The 24,550-nt window shown below is 49.3% G+C and overlaps 1 protein-coding gene across 3 annotated transcripts; it reads left to right on the plus strand.

The window, feature by feature from the left end:
• The first annotated feature begins 635 nt into the window (after positions 1-635).
• Positions 636-22,938, plus strand: septin7a (septin 7a). Of its 3 annotated transcripts, XR_014639428.1 has the most exons (14): positions 636-732; positions 5,328-5,434; positions 12,665-12,765; positions 13,209-13,343; positions 14,354-14,471; positions 15,555-15,647; positions 16,053-16,149; positions 18,655-18,706; positions 18,970-19,095; positions 19,736-19,756; positions 20,340-20,475; positions 21,272-21,417; positions 21,857-22,669; positions 22,758-22,938. XR_014639428.1 is itself a non-coding variant. In XM_084485082.1 (13 exons), the coding sequence occupies exons 1-13, from the start codon at positions 723-725 to the stop codon at positions 21,891-21,893; spliced, it is 1,179 nt and encodes a 392-aa protein (XP_084341208.1). In that variant the 5' UTR covers positions 636-722; the 3' UTR covers positions 21,894-22,938. The 3 variants fall into 3 exon arrangements, 2 of the variants coding, with proteins under 2 accessions (XP_084341208.1, XP_084341209.1); XM_084485082.1 differs by having other exon boundaries at positions 21,857-22,938; XM_084485083.1 differs by lacking the exon at positions 19,736-19,756 and having other exon boundaries at positions 21,857-22,938.
• Positions 22,939-24,550: the final 1,612 nt, after the last annotated feature.

Here is a 24,550-nt window from a genome sequence, read left to right on the forward strand (position 1 = left end):
TTGGTCCATGTTTGCATCTCATTCATGGTGTAATCCACTCAATCAAGGTACAGGGAATTGAATGAATGACATATTTCTGCTGCTACTTGAAGCATGACCAGGGGAGAACCCGGGCCGGCTGGCCTCTGCCTGGTCGCATCAGGACATCAGCACCTAATGCAATTATGGCCTGTCTGACTGTTGTTATTACAGTCTTTCTTCTGTCTCACATTTGTCCTCCAGTGATTTGTTTGGCTGTTTGAATCAGGCCAGGCTGGACAGCTAGATGGACATCAGACCATCTGCTATATTCTTGACTGGTTGTAATATGTCCAGTAACTTAATGTTGCCTTTTGCTTTTTTCCTGCTGGGTTTCCTGCTCGGATCACCCCGTCTCTACAACCTTTCCCTTTGAACAGCTGTAAGTATGAATAAACTACGTTCATTACATCTGCAGTAACTCATTTATTGAGTATCAACTGTACAGCAATTAACCAAAATATTGGTTCTGTCAATAGGCCTTGTTACATGAGACAAATGACTTTTTATCTGTGCTTACAATTGACAATGTAATCCAATATCCTGCTGCTGCCTGTTTGTGGATGTATTGTGGGTCGGTGCTGAAGCTGTTTGTGTTGGTCTTGGTACAGCAACAGAAGAACCTGGAAGGCTACGTGGGCTTCGCCAATCTGCCCAACCAAGTGTACCGGAAGTCAGTGAAGAGAGGCTTTGAGTTCACACTCATGGTTGTGGGTGAGTCACTCCCTCAAACCTCATCTTTTCTCCTCCCATTCCCCCAGCCAAAGCCTTGATGAAGTATGCAGCTGTGAATAAGACTTTCTCTGTTGAGTTTTGACCGAATTGCACTTACAACTTGGTCGTTAGTATGTAGCGAGAGGACACATTTTGGCCAATATATCGCTGCATCCCCTCTGACCAGTGCTCCTATCTGTTCTGGCACACCAATAACCATAGTCATTCCTTCTTTACGCTTCATTCATGTCCCTGGGTGTTGAGTTTCACAGATACGGGGTGCCTGAGAGCCCAGGCAGCTGGCTGCTCCAGCGCATTAGGGATGGCTTTAGCTCAGGAGCATCCAGTTGCATATGGACGCACTGAGGAACCAGGGTTATAACACACATTTACACATTCCACAACAAACTGAAACATCAGAGGCTTCCTTAGCCTTTCAACTTCCCTCCATGTCACGCTTGAGGACGGGTCTCACCGTTTGGATGTCTGTGGTTCTGTGAATATCGCGCCAAGCTTGAGTCTAGAAATCAAATCATCATGCAAATGGGTTGGAAAATGGACTAATTGAGCATCAGATGATGATGATGATGTCCTTGCAAATCCATCTGCAGCTTTAATCACAGAATGCAGTCTTGGATAAAGTGTCCATCTGTGAGCTCTTTCTACAGAATGCTGTGATGCTCCAGTCTGACAGTAACGTTGGCCCTTCTGAATGTGAGCCGTGAGCCAGGGTGGGTTCCAGCTGTAGGACATGTAGAGAGACACGTCTTAAGATAAAAAAGTTTTAGAATACTAGACACTTTAATCAACAAACTGGGAATACTACGCCCTGTTAACTTTAATGTATACAATGTATATTATATTATTAATCTAATCACCTAATGGGTGCTAACTCAAATGTTTTCTGCTTGAAGGGCTATTGTAAGTTAATATTGACTGGGCCTAATGTTGATATTATTATTCAAACCCCACATGGCCAATGCCATGCTACATTCATGTGGTCAGTGATAGGTTAATCAAATCATTTGACCAAAACAGGTAGAATTAACAACATTAATCATTTCTGGATAATATTTGTATAATATCTGTATAATCCAACTATAAAGTAAGGTTACATCGTATGATTGTAACATCACGTAGATGTTTTGGAAAGCTATAGTCCATAATGCACCAATGAAATGTCATCTCAAAGTGGATATGGCTTCCCTCCAAAAATAGCTTTGAGGGTTAAGGTCATCGTGGAGGAAATGTAACACAATCTGTTATGCTTAGATCGGTTAAAGTAATGCTTAAATTCACAACTATGATTTGGATTTACATCTCTTAGAAACATATTCCTCCATTATATCCAATAGAGGGGTAGTAACAATGGGTATGATGAATGGGTATGATTGAAATGTGTTTCTCAAACGGATTAGTGGCACATACGTTTGTTTGCAACTTCCCGTCGTGACTGCACTATAAATGGATGACTACGGTAAACATGGACTGCTGTCTCTACACACGCACAGGCTCCACACAGTGTCTGAGGACTGCATGTTTACTCACATTCAGCTTCACATTCCATTCATGCAGCTGCCCTCAGCTGCCTGTCAGGCAGATAAGACTCGCCAGTCCAGTGCAGCACAGAGGTATATGTAGGCGTAAAAATAAGCCAGGCCGATTGTCTCCGTGCATGTTGTCACTTCCTGTGCCCCGTCATGACTCCTGGTGCCCATGTTTCCTCCACTGCATTCCAGTCCCTCCTCTCTGTCACAGGGGTTTTGTGCAATGCATCTAATTAGAATAGCTGGGTAATTGGCAAACGTCAAGAGCCAGGAGAAGATGAGGCGTCAGGATACTAGTGGTACTTGCACTCTCAGAGTGCAGTGGGAAAGCCTTGGGTCATATGAAAGATAGGGTCCCAGTACATGTAGTGCCATGTAGCACCCACCTTGTGGTGGGAGCAGCAGAAGCTTGTGTGGGGTCTCTTTTGAACCAAATGGTTTGAAATGTCTGCTGTGTAATTCCCCTTTATTTCTTTAAAGAATGTCGCTGCAAAATCACTCAAATCACTTCTGGGACAACTTGACTGCCTGACTGTCTGCGACGTTAACAGCTCTGTAAATATACACACGATAAGAGTTGGCATGTATTTTATAAATAAAAGACCTTTATTCCAGATTATTGTCAAATGACCCAGAGCTCCGTCGCAGTATAATCAATCCCCCGCTGCCAACCCTTTTGGATGTTTACAGTTTCCACGACTGCAGCAACACAACACTTAAACTTTGGCAGTGTTCTGTGAGGGCATGAATCAAACGACATTCAAGTACCCCGTCAGATGTCTCTCCCCAACCTCACCCCCTCTCTCCCCCCCTCTCTCTACAAGTCAAGCGTTTCCTTCTTCCCCTCCGCCAGCGCCCCTGCCTGCAGTGGGGAAGTTCCTCTGGAAAAAGCCCACATGGTTTATACAGCTGCTGGAAATCTCCTTTAAAGGAAGTATGCGGACTGTCCCGCCGAGCCGCAGTGGGCACGCCGGCGCCCCCCTCTCTGGCGGGCTTTGGGCCCCTGCAAGAGTCCCGGTCCTCCAGGGCCCTCAGGAGGCTCAGCCCCGGGCCTCCAGGGCCTTCAGGAGGCTCAGCCCCGGGCCTCCAGGGCCCTCAGGAGGCTGAGCCTGCAGGAGGCTGAGCCTGCAGGAGGCCCAGCCCTCACGAGGCTCAGCCTCGCTGAGAGGGAAGGATGCCTGTATCTTCACCAAGCTGTATTTTGATTCTAGTTGAACTGCCCCGTGTGGAGGTATGAAAACAACATGACAAACTGTTTGCAGACTCTTTCCAAAACGACCGCACCACCAAGTTAAACACAACCCATGGTTAGAGAAGCTGTTTTCTGGCTCATAAACCTGCAGAACATTGCTTCCTCCCTTTCTGCGCTATGTGCCTAAATGCACACCACACCGCATCGGCCAGCTCCCTGTGTCCCCTCAAACTGGCAGCCGTCTGCTCTTGGCCTTCTTAATTCAAGCTGACATCAACTTTAGCCAATGTTTGCAGAAGACCACCCTTTAGCTGCCCCCCCTCCAGACCATCCTGTCAAATCCTGGGGAAAACAACCTTTGAGTTACGTAGTGTAGGTTGTGGTTCCTCCACAACAGACCGTCAACATGGTTTGATGTCAGGCCCATGTGAGATCAATGTGTCTGTGCCCTCTTGGGGAAATATTTATGATTGTGGTAGAACATTGAGTAGACAGTTCGTAGAGAGAACGGCCCCTTTGTGCAGCTCTCGTCTCCTCTTTCCATTCCCTTCCCACGTATCGGAGAGCCCAGCGGCTCTGGGACGGCCCTGGAACGTTGCTGAAGTACCTCCGCCCGGGAATGGTACCCTGTGCACTTCAGAAATATAAACCCTCTTCATTACCTTTACACTGGCTTTATTTCACAGCACAACATACAAGCAAACCTTTAGTCTTGCAATGACAAACTTCAACATGTGGATGTCCACTAGGAGATATTCATGATAGGATCATGAAATTAATCTAATAACTCCCAGCTGCCATCAAGTGAGCGTCCTCTGCTGTAGTGCAGGGATACGACGGGGGTTAGGAGGGCTCCCCCGCCGAGGCAGCTGTGGCGTGATGTCACCGGGCAGGGCCGCTTCTCCCTCTCAAAGGTCAGGAGCAGCCCAGTGCACCGTGCCAGGCAGTGGGCCGCCTCGCCCAGCCATACACTGCTGCCTTTGTTTGGCCCCGGGGTCCTCCCCATTGGCCCCGGTCTCCTCCCCATTGGCCCCGGGGTCCTCCCCACACCGTGCCACTCACACTGTTGTGTCGGTGTTAGATTTCAGTTCCAGACACAGGCCACCACCTGGGAGCCATCACCTCGTCCCAGTGCATTCCTTTGAGCAGCGAGGGTCATTTATAAGGAGAGGAGGGAATGTCTGGTGGCAACAAGTCTTGAGGTCCACTCGACAGGTTTTGTCAGCATCACAATTTCTCGTGTGTCAGCGTTACAGTTTTGAATAGCAACCAAACCCTAAAGTCTACATCTTGCAATGAGTCATTCTGATTGTCTGGTTCATTGTGTGTCTGATTCCCCCTTAAGCATATGAATGTAGCTCCATAACTGGGGCCTTGTGAGGAAGCATGTGGACTCCCATCAGAAGTACCGTGCACATACAGGGCTGTAACCCTCCAGGGTCTGCTCCCACACTCCTTCCAAGAAAGGGAAAAACCACAGTGAACGAGTCACGTCTAAAGCGTTCCCAATCTAAAGCCTTCTCAATCTCCCTACTACTCCCTGATTGGATTCCTGAAAATGCAGACAGGGAAAAGAATTTGGGGGAGTATAAACCTGTCTTCGTCTCATGTTAAAGCCTGTCCGCCTTAAAAAGAAAAGGGAAAAAACAAGCTTAAAAAGAAGGAAATGAAATTCCCTTAGTAAAATGTTTGCGTGTCAAACATGCAAAGAATGTCACATGGCGAGCCGTCTCTGCAATCTGCCCCTGATACACATCTGGATGTTGTGTTGTCAGGTTACACCTAGGCCTGGAGCCTCCCACTCACGCCTCTCTCTCTCTCTCTCTCTCTCTCTCTCTCGGTCTTTGTTTTACCAGGAGAATCCGGCTTGGGGAAATCAACGCTGATCAACTCCCTCTTTCTGACAGACCTGTACTCGCCTGAGTACCCTGGCCCCTCCCACAGAATCAAGAAGACTGTCAAGGTAACGCTCCTCCTCCTGCCGCCTCGACCCCTCTGCCTTCCACCTCTCCTATTGGTTATGTATCGAGCTATGGTTATGACAGGAAACTGCTTCATTCCTCTGAAAGGATAAATGCTTCACCCAATAAATGCTTTGGCCATTGTGACCTGAGTTTCTCCTCTTGGTTTGTTAAGGAAAGGGCGGGGAAGAAGGTGTAAGTCACAAAAACACAAGTTGAACACAAGTTGTGTGTACCTGGTTTTGTGTTGGGCTCGAGGCCCATCCTTCTGCTGGCTCTGTGCTGTGTAACTCCTCCTCGGTCCAGATCTAGTGCCAGGGCCTGGGGCTGTTGTAATACAGGTGTGCCCTCTTTCTCTAAGGCAGGTGAGCCTTCAGAATGTTGTAGATGCGTCATGACCCACTCTGACATCTTGCCTCTTGGCTGGGCTACCCCTCCTAGCTGTTAACACCCCTGTTGCAAGACAATGCAAACCAGTCCGTCCACATTTACTGAGTACGCCTCACGATTCAAGAAATGTTCTGATTAGTGACCCTAATGACTGGATAGGAAACAATTAGTATGGACTGGATTAGCATCAAGTGCAGCCTCTTACTGTGTGTTCACACCAAACGCGACGGCGCGACACGATTCCATACAAAGTCAACGTAGAGACGCGAATCGGGCGAAATTTGTTGCGGCAAGATTTGATTGACGGTGCAACATTTTGCCCTGTCACGGGCGAGCGCGTTCATGAGGATTTGCAGCGCGACAAATTTCGCTGAAGTTTAAATATTTCAACTTTGCCATGGCATTCGCGTGAGACAGCCAATCAGCGTTCACTCCCTGGGTGAAGTAACGTAAAACAGCCAATCAGCGTTCATCCAGCCGGGCCAAATGTTCCCTGCACTCCGCAGTGAACCGCAGCTTGGAGGAGAAAGTGATTGTTGCCGTTTGCGACTCCCGGAGCTCTATATATAATATATAAATATCTATATAATATAATATATACGATATATATAATATCACGGCACAAAGCTGTGTGCGCCTCCGGATGATATTATGAACCCATAAACGACGGGCATTGTGACGTCTCATGCAATGGTGGTTATCTCGGCCATGGTTGATGAGATGAGACAGTGCATAAAGCACCGTTGGCGGGCAAAAGATGTTGCGCGACAAAATTCGCCTGACATAACTGCACAGCGACAGATTATGATTTGTTGCTTGACAAAACTTCGGCAACAGCGCGACCAGGCGAAAAAAGTGTATTTTGGTGTGAACACACAGTTACCTGCTCTGCTCCCATGGATAGTTGTATGAATAAATAAGGGATAATCACCTCAAGGCAGCTGTTTATTGCCCTGCCTTGAGGTGATTATCCTGTTTATTCTACTTCTTGCTTGCATAATAAAATAATTCAAATAGTTTAATAATTATGCTTATCTACAACATTCTGAATGTAGTTACACCATGGGTCATGATCAGTAATACTATTGCACAATTTGTTTGGCCCTGGGGGCATTTAGGATCCTTATTGAGGTGGGCACAAATTAATTCCTAAAGTGGTTCAGCCTGCAAGTGGGGACGTCTACAGAGTGTCGAGGTCTAGGGCCCTGGCCAGGGGCTGGGGTTGAGGTCTAGGGCCCTGGCCAGGGGCTGGGGTTGAGGTCTAGGGCCCTGGCTGGGGTCGAGGTCCAGGGCCCTGGCCAGGGGCTGGGGTCGAGGTCCAGGGCCCTGGCCAGGGGCTGGGGTCGAGGTCCAGGGCCCTGGCCAGGGGCTGGGGTCGAGGTCTAGGGCCCTGGCCAGGGGCTGGGGTCGAGGTCCAGGGCCCTGGCCAGGGGCTGGTGTCGAGGTCCAGGGCCCTGGCCAGGGGCTGGGGTCGAGGTCCAGGGCCCTGGCCAGGGGCTGGGGTCGAGGTCCAGGGCCCTGGCCAGGGGCTGGGGTCGAGGTCCAGGGCCCTGGCCAGGGGCTGGTGTCGAGGTCTGGGCCCTCTGGCCGCTGGCCGAGGTATTGGGAGACATGTGCCTCACAAGAACACCAAACAGGCTTCCTGTGCTGATGGAGGCTGTGATTATCAACACTGCTGGCTTATCAGGAAAGAATGGACTACTGCCCGTGGTTGTGATTGTAGGGGGACAGTCCATATTAAACTGCTGAGCCATGGCTGGGTGTTATTGGTGGTGACTGTACGACTGTACTGGTCATCTCTACTTTTAGAACTCTCTTACCATCAATAATCAGAGAAAATGTACTCTCATAAAAAAGAAATACAAAATGGACCAAATAGCTGTCAGTGTGTTTAACTTGGGGGCAGTAACATCATGGTACTTTGGTTTCATGCGGTCTGTGACCTGCAGTATTCAGCCAAAATGAACTGGGTTTGCTTCTTTCATTTTTTAATTTAACCAATTACCTGCCCGCCTTCATACTTCCGCTCAATTTTCATTTCCCTTCAGTACTAGGTCTGGATATGCGGTATATTCACAGGTTTTCTGCAGCAAATTTTTTGGCTGTCCAATCAGCGAACAGAGGGAGTGGCAATGACGTTGAGGTCATGGGCTAGTTAAGTTGTAGTCAGAAGACCAAATGTTAGCGGTTTTGGCTGATCCAGAGTGGCACTGGGCAGATCCAATAGTTTTAAACTCCAACAAACACCCGTCTTAAAGTGAGTTAACGTTTGTCAATGGAGAATGGCCAGACTGTCTGTGCAAATGAAATGAAGTACGAGAGTCTGGTAGGACCCGCTTCCCTTCTGGAGAGGGAGCCCTGGGTGCCTCTACCTCTAGTGGGTCCTGGTCTGAGCTCCCTGCAGCAGGGTGACCGGGGCTTCCCTTGGCTTTGCTGCCTGTGATCTGCAGCCTGGCACTCCCTTTGAACTTAATCCCTCTAATCCACCCTACGCCACCACCAATTAGTCCACCTGCCCATTACAGCCCCCCGGCGTGTATTCAGAGGTGAAGTAAGCCATGGCGTGTGTGAGCCCGCAGCACAGTAGTTGGGGTGTTGAACCTCCAGTAGGTGGCCTTCCTGCCTCCGCTCTACCACAGTGTGTCCTCATACAGGGAGCCTTTGTTCAGAGCGCTGATGATAAACTGTGCTTGTTGGTTTAAGATCCCGGGCGGTTTGGGCCAAGGGAAAAACTGCTGCACAACGTTTGTTTATCCTACAGAAGAACAAATCGCTGTGAGACGGGGCACAGAGCTTCTTCGTCCCGCTCTCCCTCCCTCTCCCTGCCAGGAACCACATTCTGATTACATTTTAAATAATTGTGTGGTTCATCTTGTGTAACATCACTGAAGGTGATGGGCTCAGATCTCTGCTAGTGGTTCATCTGCTGTAACATCACTGAAGGTGATGGGCTCAGATCTCTGCTAGTGGTTCATCTGGTGTAAGATCACTGAAGGTGATGGCTCAGATCTCTGCTAGTGGTTGTTCGTCTGGACCAGAGAGCTACGGGCCTTGCCAGAAAAGCTCTGTGTATAATCAGCAGTTTGTATAAAAAATTGTTCCGATGCAATTCCCATTTCAGGAATTTAATGTTGCAGGAATAAAAAGTGGAAGGGGATTCTGTTAATTTCCAGTTTCTATGGCACATGCTGTGCCGGCCAGATGGTAATACTGAAGTGGTCCGCCGATACTAATTGAATCAGTAAACTGATGGTATGCTCATGCTATAGAGCTGAAGCAGGCCATATTGTTCATGCTATTCCCATGAGCTCACTGACTTTGGCCAGCCTGTTGCTGAAACAGACGAGTCTGTGGCTTGGCTCATTCTGTGGTGGAATGCCAAGAGACACTCAAAGGATCCTCACAAAGTGTGGATAGTTGTGGAGGGTTCCATGTTAATTTGTGCCAAACAAGCATTGTTCCAACTCAAGGCAGTGGGAGTCAGAAAGAAAAGCCTTGTGTATTTGTTTTCAAAGTGGATACCAAACTCTGTGGAAGCCTATATAACAATGCTATAAATCGATGGAAAAAAAGATTTCATAGTGGAGCAAAACAGATTATTCTTACACTTAGGAAGTCCTAAGTGGACATATTTTCTATTAATATTTTAAGCAGAAGTGCGTCCCCAGCACTGCCTTTTAGCCTCGGCCCTTATTCCTTAACTGCCGTCCGGCCTTTAGCACAGTCCTGACCAAAGGTCCTGGATTTAACCCCTGTGTGTTCTTCATGGTGGAGGTCACTGGGGTCATGTCTGGCGCTCCAGACACGACGCCAGACCACTGTGTGTTTGGGTAGGCTATCGCCTCTGACCCAGACCACTGTGTTTGGGTAGGCTATCGCCTCTGACCCAGACCACTGTGTTTGGGTAGGCTATACCCTCTGACCCAGACCACTGTGTGTTTGGGTAGGCTATCGCCTCTGACCCAGACCACTGTGTTTGGGTAGGCTATACCCTCTGACCCAGACCACTGTGTTTGGGTAGGCTATACCCTCTGACCCAGACCACTGTGTTTGGGTAGGCTATACCCTCTGACCCAGACCACTGTGTTTGGGTAAGCTGTAGTGCTGGGCGGTATGACCAAAAATTGATATCACTGTATTTTTCTAAACGGTTTCACGGTATATGACGGTATTTTTTTTTCATGCATAATCAGGTGTTCACTAGTGCTGCCACTAAGGACTAATTTTATAACGACTAATAAAAAATAATAAAAAATAATAATAATAATAATAAATACGCGCTGAAAGCAGGCAGTCACGCAGCTCTCCGTTAGCCGCTTCCATTGACCTGCAGGGTTACAGTAGCCTAGCTGCTGCTCATGTGGGGGAGTACTTTGATTCACTTTCCAAACATTGTCCATGTGTAGAGAGAAATGTCTCTTATTCAAAAGGAATGGCAGTAACAAGCAGTTAAGTCAGTCAAGCAGAGTGACGTTTCCCCACTCTCCTGGGCCCTGGGATTAGAAGGCTACCAGGGATGCTGCGACCCTTGGCGACCCCTCATCTCCTTAATCCCTCATATCATGTGTGAGTTCCCTCCAGGAAGGTAGATAACCTGCTAATGAAGTGGCCTTTTAAACGTGGAGTCCTCCATTGTGGTAACCTGATGCCCACGCCTACTTCAACAGGAGTGGTGCTGTGAAAACACACTGTGCTTCTAAAGGCATCATGTGTTTTCAGCTGCTGCACCTAAACAGCCATAATGTCCACGCAACACCGGAACCAAATTCCAAGCTTATTTCTGTGTAGGAATGTCCTCTGCGATGAGAGGCTTTCCCTGTCCTGTGACGAGTAGTGCCTCATAGTTCTCTAAACTCTCTCCAGAGCCCTCCTCTGTGGGAGCAGAGGTCCTTCTGTCCTGAGATGAAGGATGGGTTGAAGTGAGATAAGGTCTTTAATAAGACGCTGTCTCCGTTCTGTTATTGCACCACCTTCCTCACTACAGTGGCGTTTAAGCTTGAAAGCCTTGATTTTTCGACGTCAATAGAAATGTATAAACGATGATAGTAATTGCATCTTGCCCTTCAAAGTAAACACATTTGTTTGTTAAACAAATGCTTATGTAAATATTGCCAGGTCTGCGCAATATACACAACCACATACCGTTGAAGGAGGCAAGAGCACTCGAGTCACTGGTTTCCATGACAACCGAAGGGCTGTGTGTGTGTGTGTGTGTGTGTGTGTGTGTGTGTGTGTGTGTGTGTGTGTGTGTGTGTGTGTGTGTGTGTGTGTGTGTGTGTGTGTGTGTGTGTGTGTGTGTGTGTGTGTGTGTGTGTGTGAGAGAGTGTGAGATAATGTGGTCATCTGGGTCTCCCTCAGCCCATTATGGTTTTTGAAATACCCTCTTAATGTGTCTCCAGTCGGAGACACTCCAAACGTCTGGCGGTGCTCCTGACCCTACAATGTGCTGGTTAAGCTGCTGTGGGCCTGGCACTCACACACCCCCTCTCTGTCTCTGGGAAACACACACACTGGTGCTCAGTGCCCCACGACACACACAGGGACACCTCGGCTCAATGCTGTTGTTGTTCACACCAAACGTATGCATCCCATTGTTTGTTCTTGGGGTTGAACAGCATGAATGCTGTTCAATGCTGTACACCGTTAATTACCAAAGAGCAGTTTTACATGGACTGACGGCATATTTTGATATGCTGGGAATAATCTGTTGGATTGAGCTGGTTCACGTTGTCACGTAATGAGATCCCTGTGCATCACAGGGCTTCGCTCTCCTCAAGGAAGAGAAGGTAAACGCTCCAGCGCGGGCCGAGGTTCTGCTACTGACGCTCCAGATGTGGATGCTTATTCGGTCTGAGTCAGATTTCCTCGGCCTGTTGCCCGTCTTGTTTTTGAACCACCCGAAAGGAATATCCCAGTCACAGGTTTACTCTTTAGGGGCAGAACACCATCAAGTTCCCCCATTCTCTACTGCATGCTGGTTCACTAGACCAGAGGGTGGGTGGGTGGGTTAGCTTGGTCACTGTGACGAGTGACGAGGCTCTGAGTGCTGAGGTCACCTAGTTTGTGTGTGTGTGTGTGTGTGTGTGTGTGTGTGTGTGTGTGTGTGTGTGTGTGTGTGTGTGTGTGTGTGTGTGTGTGTGTGTGTGTGTGTGTGTGTGTGTGTGTGTGTGTGTGACACACAGAGATTTTGTTTGTCTAACGTGAAACTGTATATGAATGGGGGGGGTGGAGGCCTCTAGGTGCAGAGTGGGGAGGGACGGTCTGGTCTAGCGGGGAGGGGGGGGGGGAAACCAGGGTCTCTCTGCGTTGCGTTACAGGAATCCTGCTCAGAATTCATGTCATTCTTCTCAGACATTTTTGTCGTTGTTTATCTATAGACAGACTCCCTGGGGGGAAATAAAATGCTTGACTCTTTCAACCGTACTAGTTAGTTGTCGTCTATGCACAGGAAAACTATGGCTGTGCAATAAATGGAATCACGTCTATACTGCAACCAGAAAGAGACACATTTCTATAGTATGTTGCTTTCTTAGCTATATCTATAGAGCTGTCATTGGGTCTTCAACACGATAACTGAATTGAATGGAAACTTGGAGAAGTGGGTGTTGGGTCTCATGCTCCAAATCGACCCCCCGATTGTAGAGAGAGAGAGACACCGTCCAGCATTAATCCAACACGCTGAGCAGCGGAGAGCCACTATGTCCCGGTGTGCAGGACCTGCTCCTAAACGGCTCTACCCAATAGAAACACTTGTTCTGTCCAACATTACCGGTGAAATTACCGGTGAAATGAGGATGCTGATTTTCCTCCACTGCTAAGATGGTCCTCCGCCCCTCCTCTAGGTGGAGCAGTCAAAGGTCCTGGTGAAGGAGGGCGGGGTCCAGCTGCTGCTCACCATCGTGGACACGCCCGGCTTCGGGGACGCTGTGGACAACAGCGACTGGTAAGGCTGCGGATGCATTGAGACACAGACACGCTGCGGATGCAGTGAGACACCCTGCGGATTTGGTGCCTGCAGCAGATGTTAAAAGACAAGATGTGCACTCCCTAGACAGTGGTGTCCATTATACTAATGTCTTTAGTATGTTCCTGGGATCCTCTTACCTGCTTATTTAGCATTTGATTTGTAGTAAAGCAGAAACATGAAATGTGCGTGCAGTGCTGCTTGGTGCTGGTGTTGCCCTGATGAGTACAGGGCAGTGTCTTGTTGGGTTCATGTGGACTGTCTGCTTTCATGCTGCTGATGGTTTCCCTCTCGGGGGATAAATCATCATCCTTCTGTTAAATGGTTGAGGGCTCTACAGTTGATCAGAGTGTGGCGCAGCACCACAAAGGGAGAGCGTTCCTGGAGGCTTCTGATCTAATCACGTCTGGTCCCCCTCTCAGCTGGCAGCCGGTCATCGACCACATTGACAACAAGTTTGAGGATTACCTGAACTCGGAGTCGCGGGTGAACAGACGCCTGATGCCCGACAACAGAGTGCACTGCTGCCTCTACTTCATCGCCCCCTCCGGACACGGGTAGGTAGCCGTCCCCGACAGATGAAGGCTTTGCTGTCCTCCATTACATGAGCTTCTAACATCAGCAGAGCCGATGCAGGGGGGGGACACAACGTTTACCCCAAACCATCAGAGACTCCTTCATCACAGTAGAAGCAATGACATCCGCCAAACAACCATTAGTTCTCATACTCACATACTCATATTCACATGTGATCTTCATCATGTATAAAGGGGTCTGAATGTATGAAGCGTCTCCGCAGCAGCCTGATGTGTAGAGGTAGGCAGTCTGCCGATGGAGAGGAGGGGGCAGCTGACCTGGAGACCCCCTCTCTGACCACACACACACTCACACCTGGCCCCTGTGACCGTGTGGTCTCCCCGGCTCAACACACACACTGCCTAGCAGATGCCCTGTGTGTTCTCTCACACTGGCCCTGGTCGGCCACACACCTCAGGGTTGTGAGGCCTGCAGGCCCGGCATGGTTCTGTGCTTGGGCCTTCTCTCTGTTCGCTGTGGGCTAATGCAGGGCCTGATTGGATAACGGGAAGCATTTACGATGACAAGCTAACGTCATAATAATTCCTAATTGAATAACATCCTTTCCTGGGTTATTTTTCTTTTGAGTGCCCTTAGCTGCAAGTCAACTCCTGAGCTGGCTAGCGTTCAAGGGTTGATTTTATGGGAAAAACAGCACTCTCCCTTACTACCCTTAAGTATTGGGACACCCTACCCCTTCACAGGAACGCGCAAAATCTAGGATTAGGGCTCAAATCTAGGGGAAGGGGGAGAATTGGGACAGGGCCTTAGTCTAACGGACAACACGTCTCTGCCCCGGAGCCTTGAATGCCCTGAATGTAAACCACCAGCAGCAGCATCAGTCATTTGGACTGATGATGTTGTGGCCGAGATTCGAGTAAAGCCAGGAGAGACGGTGAGCGAGGTTCAGTCGACCAATTGGTTGTTTCTAATGTTACGCTTGGGTTAAAAAGGATAAGCAAAACTCAACCCCCCCACTGCCGGTCCCCAGGCTGAAGCCCCTGGACATAGAGTTCATGAAGCGGTTACACGAGAAAGTCAACATCATCCCGCTCATCGCCAAGGCAGACACCATGACGCCTGAGGAAGGCCAGCAGTTCAAGAAGCAGGTGTGTTGTTTTGTCTTCCAATAACGTGTGTGTGTGTGTGTGTGTGTGTGTGTGTGTGTGTGTGTGTGTGTGTGTGTGTGTGTGTGTGTGTGTGTGTGTGTGTGTGTGTGTGTGTGTGTGTGTGTGTGTGTGCCTCCTCTTCCTGAGTGTATCGACTGACCTCAGTTGGACTATTGACACGCGGTTGGCCCGTATTGATTGACAGCCAGTCCTCCAGGGCTGGGCCATATGTATTGGCACCTTCGGCCCTGCCCAGTCAAACCATGGCACGTTGATTTGCATTTGCATTACCAGTTTAAACACGTTAGGTGATGGTCCGGGTCTGTGAGTCTGCTGGACAGATTGAGCGACAGTTTCACCTGCAAAGACCGAGGAGAATGACAAGATCTCGGCCTGCTGACGCAACACAGCCTCCTGCGAGGAGCCAGCAGACACGCACTAAGAGACGATCATCAGACAACAGTACAAGAAAGTTCTTGACACCAAGGCCGATAATGGTAGTCATAGTAACAATAGAATAATAGTAACCAGTGCTTTTAAACATCGGCGCCTTTAAAAGCGCGTCATCAGTTAAAGACACCTTCATCAGTCTGTTAGTGGAGAATCTCGCTCCAAGAAGGCATGACCCTACTCAGAGGGCCCTATCATGACCCTACTCAGAGGGCCCTATCATGACCCTACTCAGAGGGCCCTGTCCTACTCAGAGGGCCCTATCATGACCCTACTCAGAGGGCCCTATCATGAACCTACTCAGAGGGCCCTATCCTACTCAGAGGGCCCTATCATGAACCTACTCAGAGGGCCCTATCCTACTCAGAGGGCCCTATCATGAACCTACTCAGAGGGCATTTAACATGAATACAAATCTCACCTTTTAAAGTCTTGTTGGGTTGTATGTTTTCAATATGAATCATTTAGTTAGCACATAACGACTTGTTGGAGTCATTACGTGATTAATAGACCCGTTAATCTATTGCGTTGACATGATGCAGTTAGGATGTGTTTACTATAGCGAGGTGTATAGGGTGAATAGAGGCGTGCTTCACTCAGACGTCTGTAGCTAAACACGCTTGTTGTGTGCAGATCATGCGGGAGATCCAGGAGCACAAAATCAGGATCTACGAGTTCCCCGAGACGGACGATGAGGAGGAGATCAAGCTGGTTAAGAAGATCAAGGTTGGTTGTGCTGGCAGTCCCCCCCCCCCTCCCTCTCTCCCCAGGGGCCTCTGTGGGAACGCGTGGGTGGGTTGGCTCTGACATGGGACAGCCTCACTCAGCATGCCCACACATATCGACCCGTTTGGAGCTTGGATCTAGGGCAGTGCATTCCACTGCTGCTGTGGGCCCACCCTGCCCCCACACACACTTACATAAAGCCATTTCACACCTGGGCTGTTCCATTTAGTGGTCATCTCACACAACCAAAAGCTTATAATTGTGTCAACATAAAAGCATACATTAGCATATGTGCGTCCTGTTTATTTTCGTGCTGGCCAGTGCTGGTCCAGACTTGTGGTGTGGTGTATCCGTGGTGGGCCAGCTGTGTAACTCCCCCCCCCACCTCCCTCCCTGGCCCTGCAGGAGCGCTTGCCGCTGGCGGTGGTCGGCAGTAACACGATAATCGAGGTCAACGGGAAGCGTGTGCGGGGACGGCAGTACCCCTGGGGCGTGGCCGAAGGTGAGAGGCCATGGATCGATTCCTAAAGTGGACCAAAGGCCTCTCTTTTTGGCCCAGTCTATATCGCTCGTTGTTTTTGCTCCATTTAGCTAACCCCATAGTGCCGTCTGTTTAGCTCTATTTCTCTGTTAATACCAACGGTTCTATTTAGCTGTTTTGCACCCTGTTAGCCAATTCTATGTCTGTTTTTCCATCTTTACAATGCTCTATTTTGCCTGATCTTTGTTGATCTATCAGTTGATATGTGACTGTTGAAACGAACGGGGGGGGAGGGGGGGTTGCTGGGCTGTTCTCTAGACTACAGCCCCCCCCCTGCTGCTGGGCTGTTCTCTAGACTACAGCCCCCCCCTGCTGCTGGGCTGTTCTCTAGACTACAGCCCCCCCCCTGCTGCTGGGCTGTTCTCTAGACTACAGCCCCCCCCTGCCGCTGGGCTGTTCTCTAGACTACAGCCCCCCCCTGCTGCTGGGCTGTTCTCTAGACTACAGCCCCCCCCTGCTGCTGGGCTGTTCTCTAGACTACAGCCCCCCCCCTGCTGCTGGGCTGTTCCCTAGACTACAGCCCCCCCCTGCTGCTGGGCTTCAGGTCCCCCCCGCTGTTCCCTAGGCTTCATGGGGGAAAGGCCGTAGAGGGCTGACATGTCAGCCATAAGGACACTAACCGTTCCAGATGTGACAGATGTGAAGAGCTATTACAATTTTTGTTGTGCTCCAGTGAGCTGAATCCGACATGTGAACGCTGTCTGGTTATCTGATCTGAACTCTGAATGCTATGCTTGGCGTAGCATGCATTCTTGTCTGAGCAGAACCGTCTGCCAAGCACCCGCTACCTCCTTCTCTCTGCATCATGGCCATAAAACTTCTCTACTGCAAAGTAAAGTACCATAACTCCCTCAACACGGTATGAAGAAAACGACAAACCACAAACATCCAGACGATGTGTTGTGTTCACACGCTGCCTCTCAGCACACAGGATGTGAGAGTAGAGAGTTGGTTTGGCCCAGCAAGCCGCATCACGGCCTGATGCACGGGTTCAGATTTACAGGACTGATATGTACTGAATTAAGTGCGCCGCATCAAGGCGTGACTCTGTAACCAAACTAGACCCAGCCACCAAAGCAGCGGCCCTCAGAAGACGGTCTGTTTGGGGTTACAGAGGGAGACGGAGGTGGAGCTACTACATGATGGGCACATGGTAGGGGGATTCCTCACCACAAGACGAAGCAACTAGGGAGAAGGAATTAGTGGGACTGACCGTCACGTGTATCTTTACCTCTGGAAGCCTTTTTAGGATAACCCTTTTTAGGATTTAAGGATTAGATCACACCAAAGCGACTGAACACATATACCGTTACTAGACAGCTGTGTGGACAGGAAGTGGAGAGGGTTCAGGAGATGTAGAGGAAGTGAGGGTGACCTTTTGATTCTCAATTGTTTCTTTAGCTAGAGTGTGCACTGTGAGTTGTGTGTAGTGGGGACGCAGGCAGCTTGTACCTCCTCTACTGCATGTGGCCTCCAGCCCTGCCAGGAGTGAGCTAGTAAAGCTAATGCAGGGTGGATGAAGGGTAAAACTGTCATTGAGCTGATCCTTGTCTAGCTGTCAAACTAGTGGTTGGTGACATTATTGGCCGAGCAGGACACTCTGCCCCCTAGTGGAATATCTGTGGTATTGCTGGCGGTGGAATTCTCACCACCAGCATTTTTTCCCGCCCTTGTGGGGAGTGACTATTTCAACACCAAAAAACATTGTTTGGCCCCATGACAGAATAAGAGTGGCGCAGGGGCGGGAGAGAGGCCAAGGCCGCTCTGAAAGCTATGCAAGCCACAACATTCTGTGTTTGTGAGGCTTTCTCTGAGGGAGCTCTGTAATGTGTGATGTGTGAGAGGAAGTGTTGGAGGCCACCTGCTGTCGGTCATCTGTACTGCAGCCTTCCAACCGACTCCTGTTGCCTCAATGAGGAACAATTGCCTCAATTTGGCAGTTTGTTGCATCCAAGGTCTACTTAATCAATAGACGGGTTGTGAGTTTAGGAATAACAGGGGTTTTATTTAAAAGGGTGATATCATTCTTTTTCGACTTTTCCCTTTGTTATATGATCTATGTATACATGTTTTACGTCTGCTAAGCTAGGAAGTCTGAGCCAGTGGGAGTATTGGCGCCCACCGAGAACGCCCCTTCAGGGTTTGAACTGGAGGCTGGGTAGACGAAGAAGGAAAGAGGGTGGAGACACGGCAGGCAGCACACACACACACCAGGCTGCTATTCTATAGGGTCTCCTTTGTCTCGGTTAACGCCCGGGCTCCTTGTCTGGGCCACTGGCTCTTCACCATACTCTGCTGACGGTCCTTCCTCCAGGGGAGGGTCTCTGTGGCTGGGGGGGGGGGGGGGGTGTGGCCTCAGGGTCGGCAGGTGTCCTGGATAGTGGTGATGGTCAATAACCTCTCTCCATGTGTCTCTGTCTGTGATCGGACCTCCACTAACCCCCCACCTCTCTGCCCCTGCCTCAGTGGAGAACGGGGAGCACTGTGACTTCACCATCCTCCGGAACATGCTCATCAGGTACACCCGCACCTCACAGCCAGAGCACCCACTGACTTCTGCCGAGGCCTTCCCTCACTGACTGTGGACTATGCTGTTCACATTGGATCACCTTAAAGAGCAACCACCAATTAACAACCACCGCACAGCACACAACACAATTCATCAAATGATCTTGATTGGCCAAAATTCAGTGGCAGGCCCAATGAGAGAAAAAAAGAAAAAAGTCAGTGATTCAGCACTGCGTTGAAGCGGTCAGATTCTCACCAGCCGCCTGTTTCCAGAACCCACATGCAGGACCTGAAGGACGTGACCAACAACGTCCACTACGAGAACTACCGCAGCCGCAAGCTGGCGGCCGTCACCTACAACGGCGTGGACAACAACAAGAACAAGGGCCAGCTCACCAAGTAGGTCCTCCTCACACAACTCACGCCTCAAAAGCTGCTGTAGGTACATGAGCTACAAAGAGAGCAGAGGAGGGCAAGACGTTTAAAACACCAAAAGGCCTCATCCTCTCTGCTTTTCTCCACCACTGATAACCTGTGATTTACACGCAAGATGGAATTCCCAATCTGTATCTGTTCCCAATTTGGGAAGAGATGATTGTTCAGGAAGCAGCCAGGAGCCGGTCTCCTACAGAGGCAGGCGCAGGAAACTAAAGAAAAATAAATAAATTGTACTTATGTCCTATTCTCATAGCTCAGGGTCATAGCTCATAGCTAAAACTGGCTAGTCAAGTTATTTGGAAACGTTTTGCCCATTAGACAATGTTTCTTTCATTTGAAAGTCTGTTTTGAAGCTTAAATCAAAGCCCACCAAAGCCTCAGTGCCCAAGCCTCTCCACCACTAGGAGCAGTCCTTAGTGTTGAAACATCTACCGCACCTTAACACACCTTAACACACCTTAACAGCTATTTAACAGCACCAAAGGCTGGAGCACCCGTGTAAGAGTATGACCAGCTCCCGCCACATGCTGAGCTGTCTTCACGCATGGGGTCGTTTGCAGCATGACGAGAGCCTGTGTGTGTTTCTGTTTCTGTTCTTTAGAAACCAGACAGGTGACGGCATGTAAGTTTGTTTTCGGTTCATGTTTTTATCTTGCTTTCTCTTGGGTGCGTTCCCAGAGCTATGCCCCTCCCTGTCCCCCCCCCCCACCCCCTTCCTCTCACCTCCAACCTCATCTACACTAAGCCTCTGAAAGATCTTCTGACCTTCTGGATGAAACAATTGTTCAAATTGAGGAGATGGGGAACGTTTTAAAATGTGTCGATTTAAAGGAACTGAATTTCTCTGATTCCTCTGTGCATCCTAGCAGCTATTCTCACCTCCCCTCTTGGGTCTTCCTCACCTACTGTCCTTCCTAGACCTGCTCCGGCTGCCTTAGACCTGCCTTAGTGCATGGGGGGGGGGGGGGGTGGAGCTCGCCTCAGAGGCTTCATGCACCAGGGGTTCTACCTCATGTTGAGCTCCTGGTTCACAAAGTAGAAGTCCTCCCATGTTCCTCTGTTCTCTCTGTATTTGGTGCGTTACTGGGTTGTCGCTAAACGTCCATTCTGACGTGCAGCTCAGAAACCCAGGGAGGACTCTTAGCTTGTGAACCAGGCTCTTCCTGACGTGAATATGAACGCTCCTTTCTCCTGCGTGTCTCCAGGAGTCCTCTGGCCCAGATGGAGGAGGAGAGGAGGGAGCACGTGTCCAAGATGAAGAAGATGGAGCTGGAAATGGAGCAGGTGTTTGAGATGAAGGTCAAGGAGAAGATCCAGAAGCTCAAAGACTCCGAGGCTGAGGTGCGCTTCAAATACGACCAGTGGGGGAGGGATTGAATCCACTTTGAATCCCTCTCTGACTCTAATGCAAACTCTGGCTGAGCTGCTGTAGGTACTATTCCAGAGTTGGAAAGAGAGAGAACGATTTTGAAAACTAAACTCTAACGTCCCGTTCTCTCTCTCTTCCTCTCCACATTGAGGGAGGAAGTCAGTGTTGCAGTTCAAGCACCTGTGATTGACAGGCGAGATGCATTCCCTGATCAAATCGAGTCCAATCAGATGTCCTTATTAGTGTTACAGTAGTTACATTACAGTGGAATGAACCAGGATCAGTCTCACACAGAGGCCGGCGTGAGGTCAACCAGAAAAGATCTTTTCAGAGCATAGCGGAACAAGTATCACTCAAATGATGGCTCTTAACTCCTGCCTACTGCCCCTTTTGAAACGTGAAGCCCTTAGAGATGAGCCTGGAGAGCCTGATGATCACGTGACCTTCTGGTTCGCTACACGGATCAGTTTCCTGAAATGACCATGTACTCAGGGCCAACAGTGATGGCGTCTCCCGAGGCCAGGAGCGCTGACGATAGCATGAGTACAGTAAACTCAGCCACACTGACGTTAGCATGGCTAGGGTAAACTCAGCCACGCTAACGTTAGCATGGCTAGTGTCAACTCAGCCAAACAGGATGTGAGGTCTCGTGATCAGGATGCTCTCCAGGCTGCTTTGCGCCGCCTTCATGCATGAAAGTCACTGTGTAAATAAAGTTATTGGTGATCACTAGAAGGCGCTGACGGTTAGCATGTTGTCCTGGTGCAGCTCCAGCGGCGCCACGAGCAGATGAAGAGGAACCTGGAGGCGCAGCACCGGGAGCTGGAGGAGAAGAGGCGCCAGCACGAGGACGAGAAGGCCCAGTGGGAGGCCCAGCAGAGGCAGCTGGAGCAGCAGAAGCTGGAGGCCTCCAGGTAACCCGCTCACAGTGCTACACACAGTGCACTCGTTCTGGGGCCTGCTGCCCACTTCAGGGGAGGAGAGGTATCACCAGGGCCTGGGGGGAGAACCCTCACACTGGGCTGAACTTATTCTGTGCTTTGGTATGGTCGGGTCTGCTTTTTGAAGCCTTAAACAAATAAATTGGTTGAATCCTATTTTGATAATACAACGAAATTATCTTCTTTAGCCGATGTGTTCAGACCAGATGTGTTCAGACCAGATGTGTTCAGACCGGATGTGTTCAGACCGGATGTGTTCAGACCAGATGTGTTCAGACCAGATGTGTTCAGACCAGATGTGTTCAGACTAGATAGTTTGGAGATAGATAACATGTCGATGCCGTTGAGCGGTGCCATTGGGGTCTCCATGATGGGCAGGTTCCTGAATCCTGCTCTTTCTGATGCGTTGCAGGACCTTGGAGAAGAACAAAAAGAAGAAGATTTTTTAATGCCCCCGAGACGGCCTCCAGGGCTCCATTGCCCTGCCCCGGGGCCAATCCACGTCCCACCCCCGACCCCAGCGTCTGACCTGCAGCAGCACGCCACCGAGCGACGAGCCAAAGACAGCGGGCTGGGGGCGGAGCCCAGACCTGCGGACCTCAAACCCGCCCTGTTCTCCTCCTCTCCGCTCCCTTCAGGATCCAAAGAAACTCTTCACCAGATATTCAGAGACTGCTGCAACAGAGTTGTACAATCGTTCTGCCGCCTCGGTTCAGTAGAGCTGTGTCGTCAGTTTGTTAAATGCCAAATGTCAAAAGACAAAGAGAAAGTATTAGAGCTTTCTTCACTATAAAGCCACCGGTGACACCAGTGGACCTCCTACCCTCAGGCATTGTTTTTTAATGTTTTTTTTTTTACCTTTGACTCTCAGTTACATCGCTCTCCTTCTTCCCCACCCAAGATATTATTCTCTTGCTCGACTTCCATTTAAATTATATAACCTCAGACATCAGTGTTTAACTCCAGGCCCTCTGATGTCTTCATACTTCTGTGCAATCCTTTTTTCTTTCTTTATATACTGTAGCTCTCCAAATGTTAACCCCCTTCTCCATTTCCCAATACCCATCATTGTCCCTCCTGTATCTCCTGACGTGCTGAGTGTAAATAAAGAAGAGGGTCAGAAGCGAGAATGAAGACTAGCGGTATCAATCAGCTCTCATGTTTAACCCCTTCTGGGATAGGGTTTGGAACACCTGCGCTGAGGCCTGGGTAACCCTGAGCTGAGGCCTGGGTAACCCTGAGCTGAGGCCTGGGTAACCCTGAGCTGAGGCCTGGGTAACCCTGAGCTGAGGCCTGGGTAACCCTGCGTTGAGGCCTGGGTAACCCTGAGCTGAGGCCTGGGTAACCCTGCGTTGAGGCCTGGGTAACCCTGCCTCGTATTCATCAACATAGTATTCTCGCTGTTACCAGTTAAATTCTTTTTATTTGTACCGTGTTTTTTGTAATATCACTAAATCTACGTTTTTACTGTACAAAGTCACAGAAATAAAAGTGATAGGGGGGAATAAAAAAGTTTGACCTATATTTTTCAGTTAAACTAACGTCCAGCAGAGGGCGCCATCGCACAGCCTTTATCAACAAGGTGACGCTACTTTGGGTGCGCTTCATTGCCGAACCTAGTTACTTATGACCCCCCTCCAAAACCATCTCACAATAATTGGTTTGTTGACTCAGGTTATTAATAATAAAAATGGAAGTAAGTAAGTGCGGGGTCAAACTTGAACTGCAGGTCAGGTTGTCCGAGCAGAAAGGCTCGATCGACGCGCTGTATTCTGCCTGCTCGGCAAACGACCGCACCTGCCCAGTAGGCACTCTCTGAACTTTAATCCGCGGATCCTCTGCAGATGATAGCACACCAGCATTTGTGCAGAGTGCATGCTGCCATGTCATGCTTTTCACTGAAGCATAATCAACCCCAACCTTTCGCCCAATTCTGGGCTCTTGCAACAGCAGACAAAAAAAAGAACAAAATAAATACATGTAAAGTCACTGGGAATCAAATGAAAGCTTTGTGTCTAGCTCTGCTGACACTGAAGGCTGATAACATACCGGGTATATATATCTATATATATATATATATATATATTTGTGTACGTGTATATTCCAAAATTAACAACTGCTAATGATCGATAGATGCAGGTATAATAATTGTCATATTGAAACATTTTCCTGGCTGCTATATTTGTCCAAACCAAATTTAGTTGGTTAGTATTATATATATATATTTATATATATTTATTTATATATATATATATATATATATATATATATATATATATTATAGTTTTATAGTATTATTATTTATTGTCCCAATCTCCTCATGTAAGCATGTGAGGCCCTGGGTTGCGATAGTGGTTCTCCTCCTCCCTCTGAGGGGCCCACTGGCCCTCTAAGTGGGCCCCTCCAGTGTGCTCAAACAGAGCCTTTGGACCGGTGCTGCTGGCCTCACGCCACGGTGCTCAGGACCTCTCCGGCTCCCCTCGTCTGATTGGCCTGGCATGGTGTCTGGTCATCTGAGTAAAGAAGCACCTCGACCAATCACTTCACGGGGACGCCGCCGCCGCTGCGGACCACATGGGGAGAGATCTGACGTGGTCTGAGGTGAGGAGAGCTGGAGGGAAACAAATCGAATTAGTGCCTGTTTCTCAGAAACGTTTTTACAAAGATGTGCATTGTTAAGTTGGCAACTATTGGCCAGTCGGGTATCCAGGGGCCGGGAGAAACACAAACCAAGGGACTTTAGGACAGGGAGGCTCGTGTGCTTGTCTTTTTGTGGTTGAAATACATTTCAGGTCTCAATGTAGGAGACGGACAGTGATGAGACCAATGTAGTCACTGCCCTATTGTATGTCTACAATGAGAGTGCTGAGGCCGCAGTCCATGAATTGCTCAGTCAATTATGAGCTGTGTTGTAAAGAGCCTTTGGACTCCTTGGTGAGACCCAGGCCTGACCTTAAATCCTTTCTCCAGCACAGTAGCTGAATGCTAATGAGCAGGGTGCAAAACTCCAGCCATGTGGCAGAGTGAGTTGGCTGACCCGTGTTTCCACCATCCAAGGTGCACCCAGCCACAGTCCTGTTCCCTGACCGATCACTGGACCGTTGAA

This window comes from Micromesistius poutassou (assembly GCF_964030765.1).
Source record: "Micromesistius poutassou genome assembly, chromosome: 20".
NCBI classification, from domain to species: domain Eukaryota; kingdom Metazoa; phylum Chordata; class Actinopteri; order Gadiformes; family Gadidae; genus Micromesistius; species Micromesistius poutassou.

Excerpts from the sequence above, each read along its gene's own strand:
- septin7a (XM_084485082.1), top strand. Across the intron at positions 5,435-12,664 it reads GAATCAAGAAGACTGTCAAG|GTGGAGCAGTCAAAGGTCCT; the intron begins GTAACGCTCCTC and ends CCCCTCCTCTAG. Across the intron at positions 21,418-21,856 it reads CAGAAGCTGGAGGCCTCCAG|GACCTTGGAGAAGAACAAAA; the intron begins GTAACCCGCTCA and ends GATGCGTTGCAG.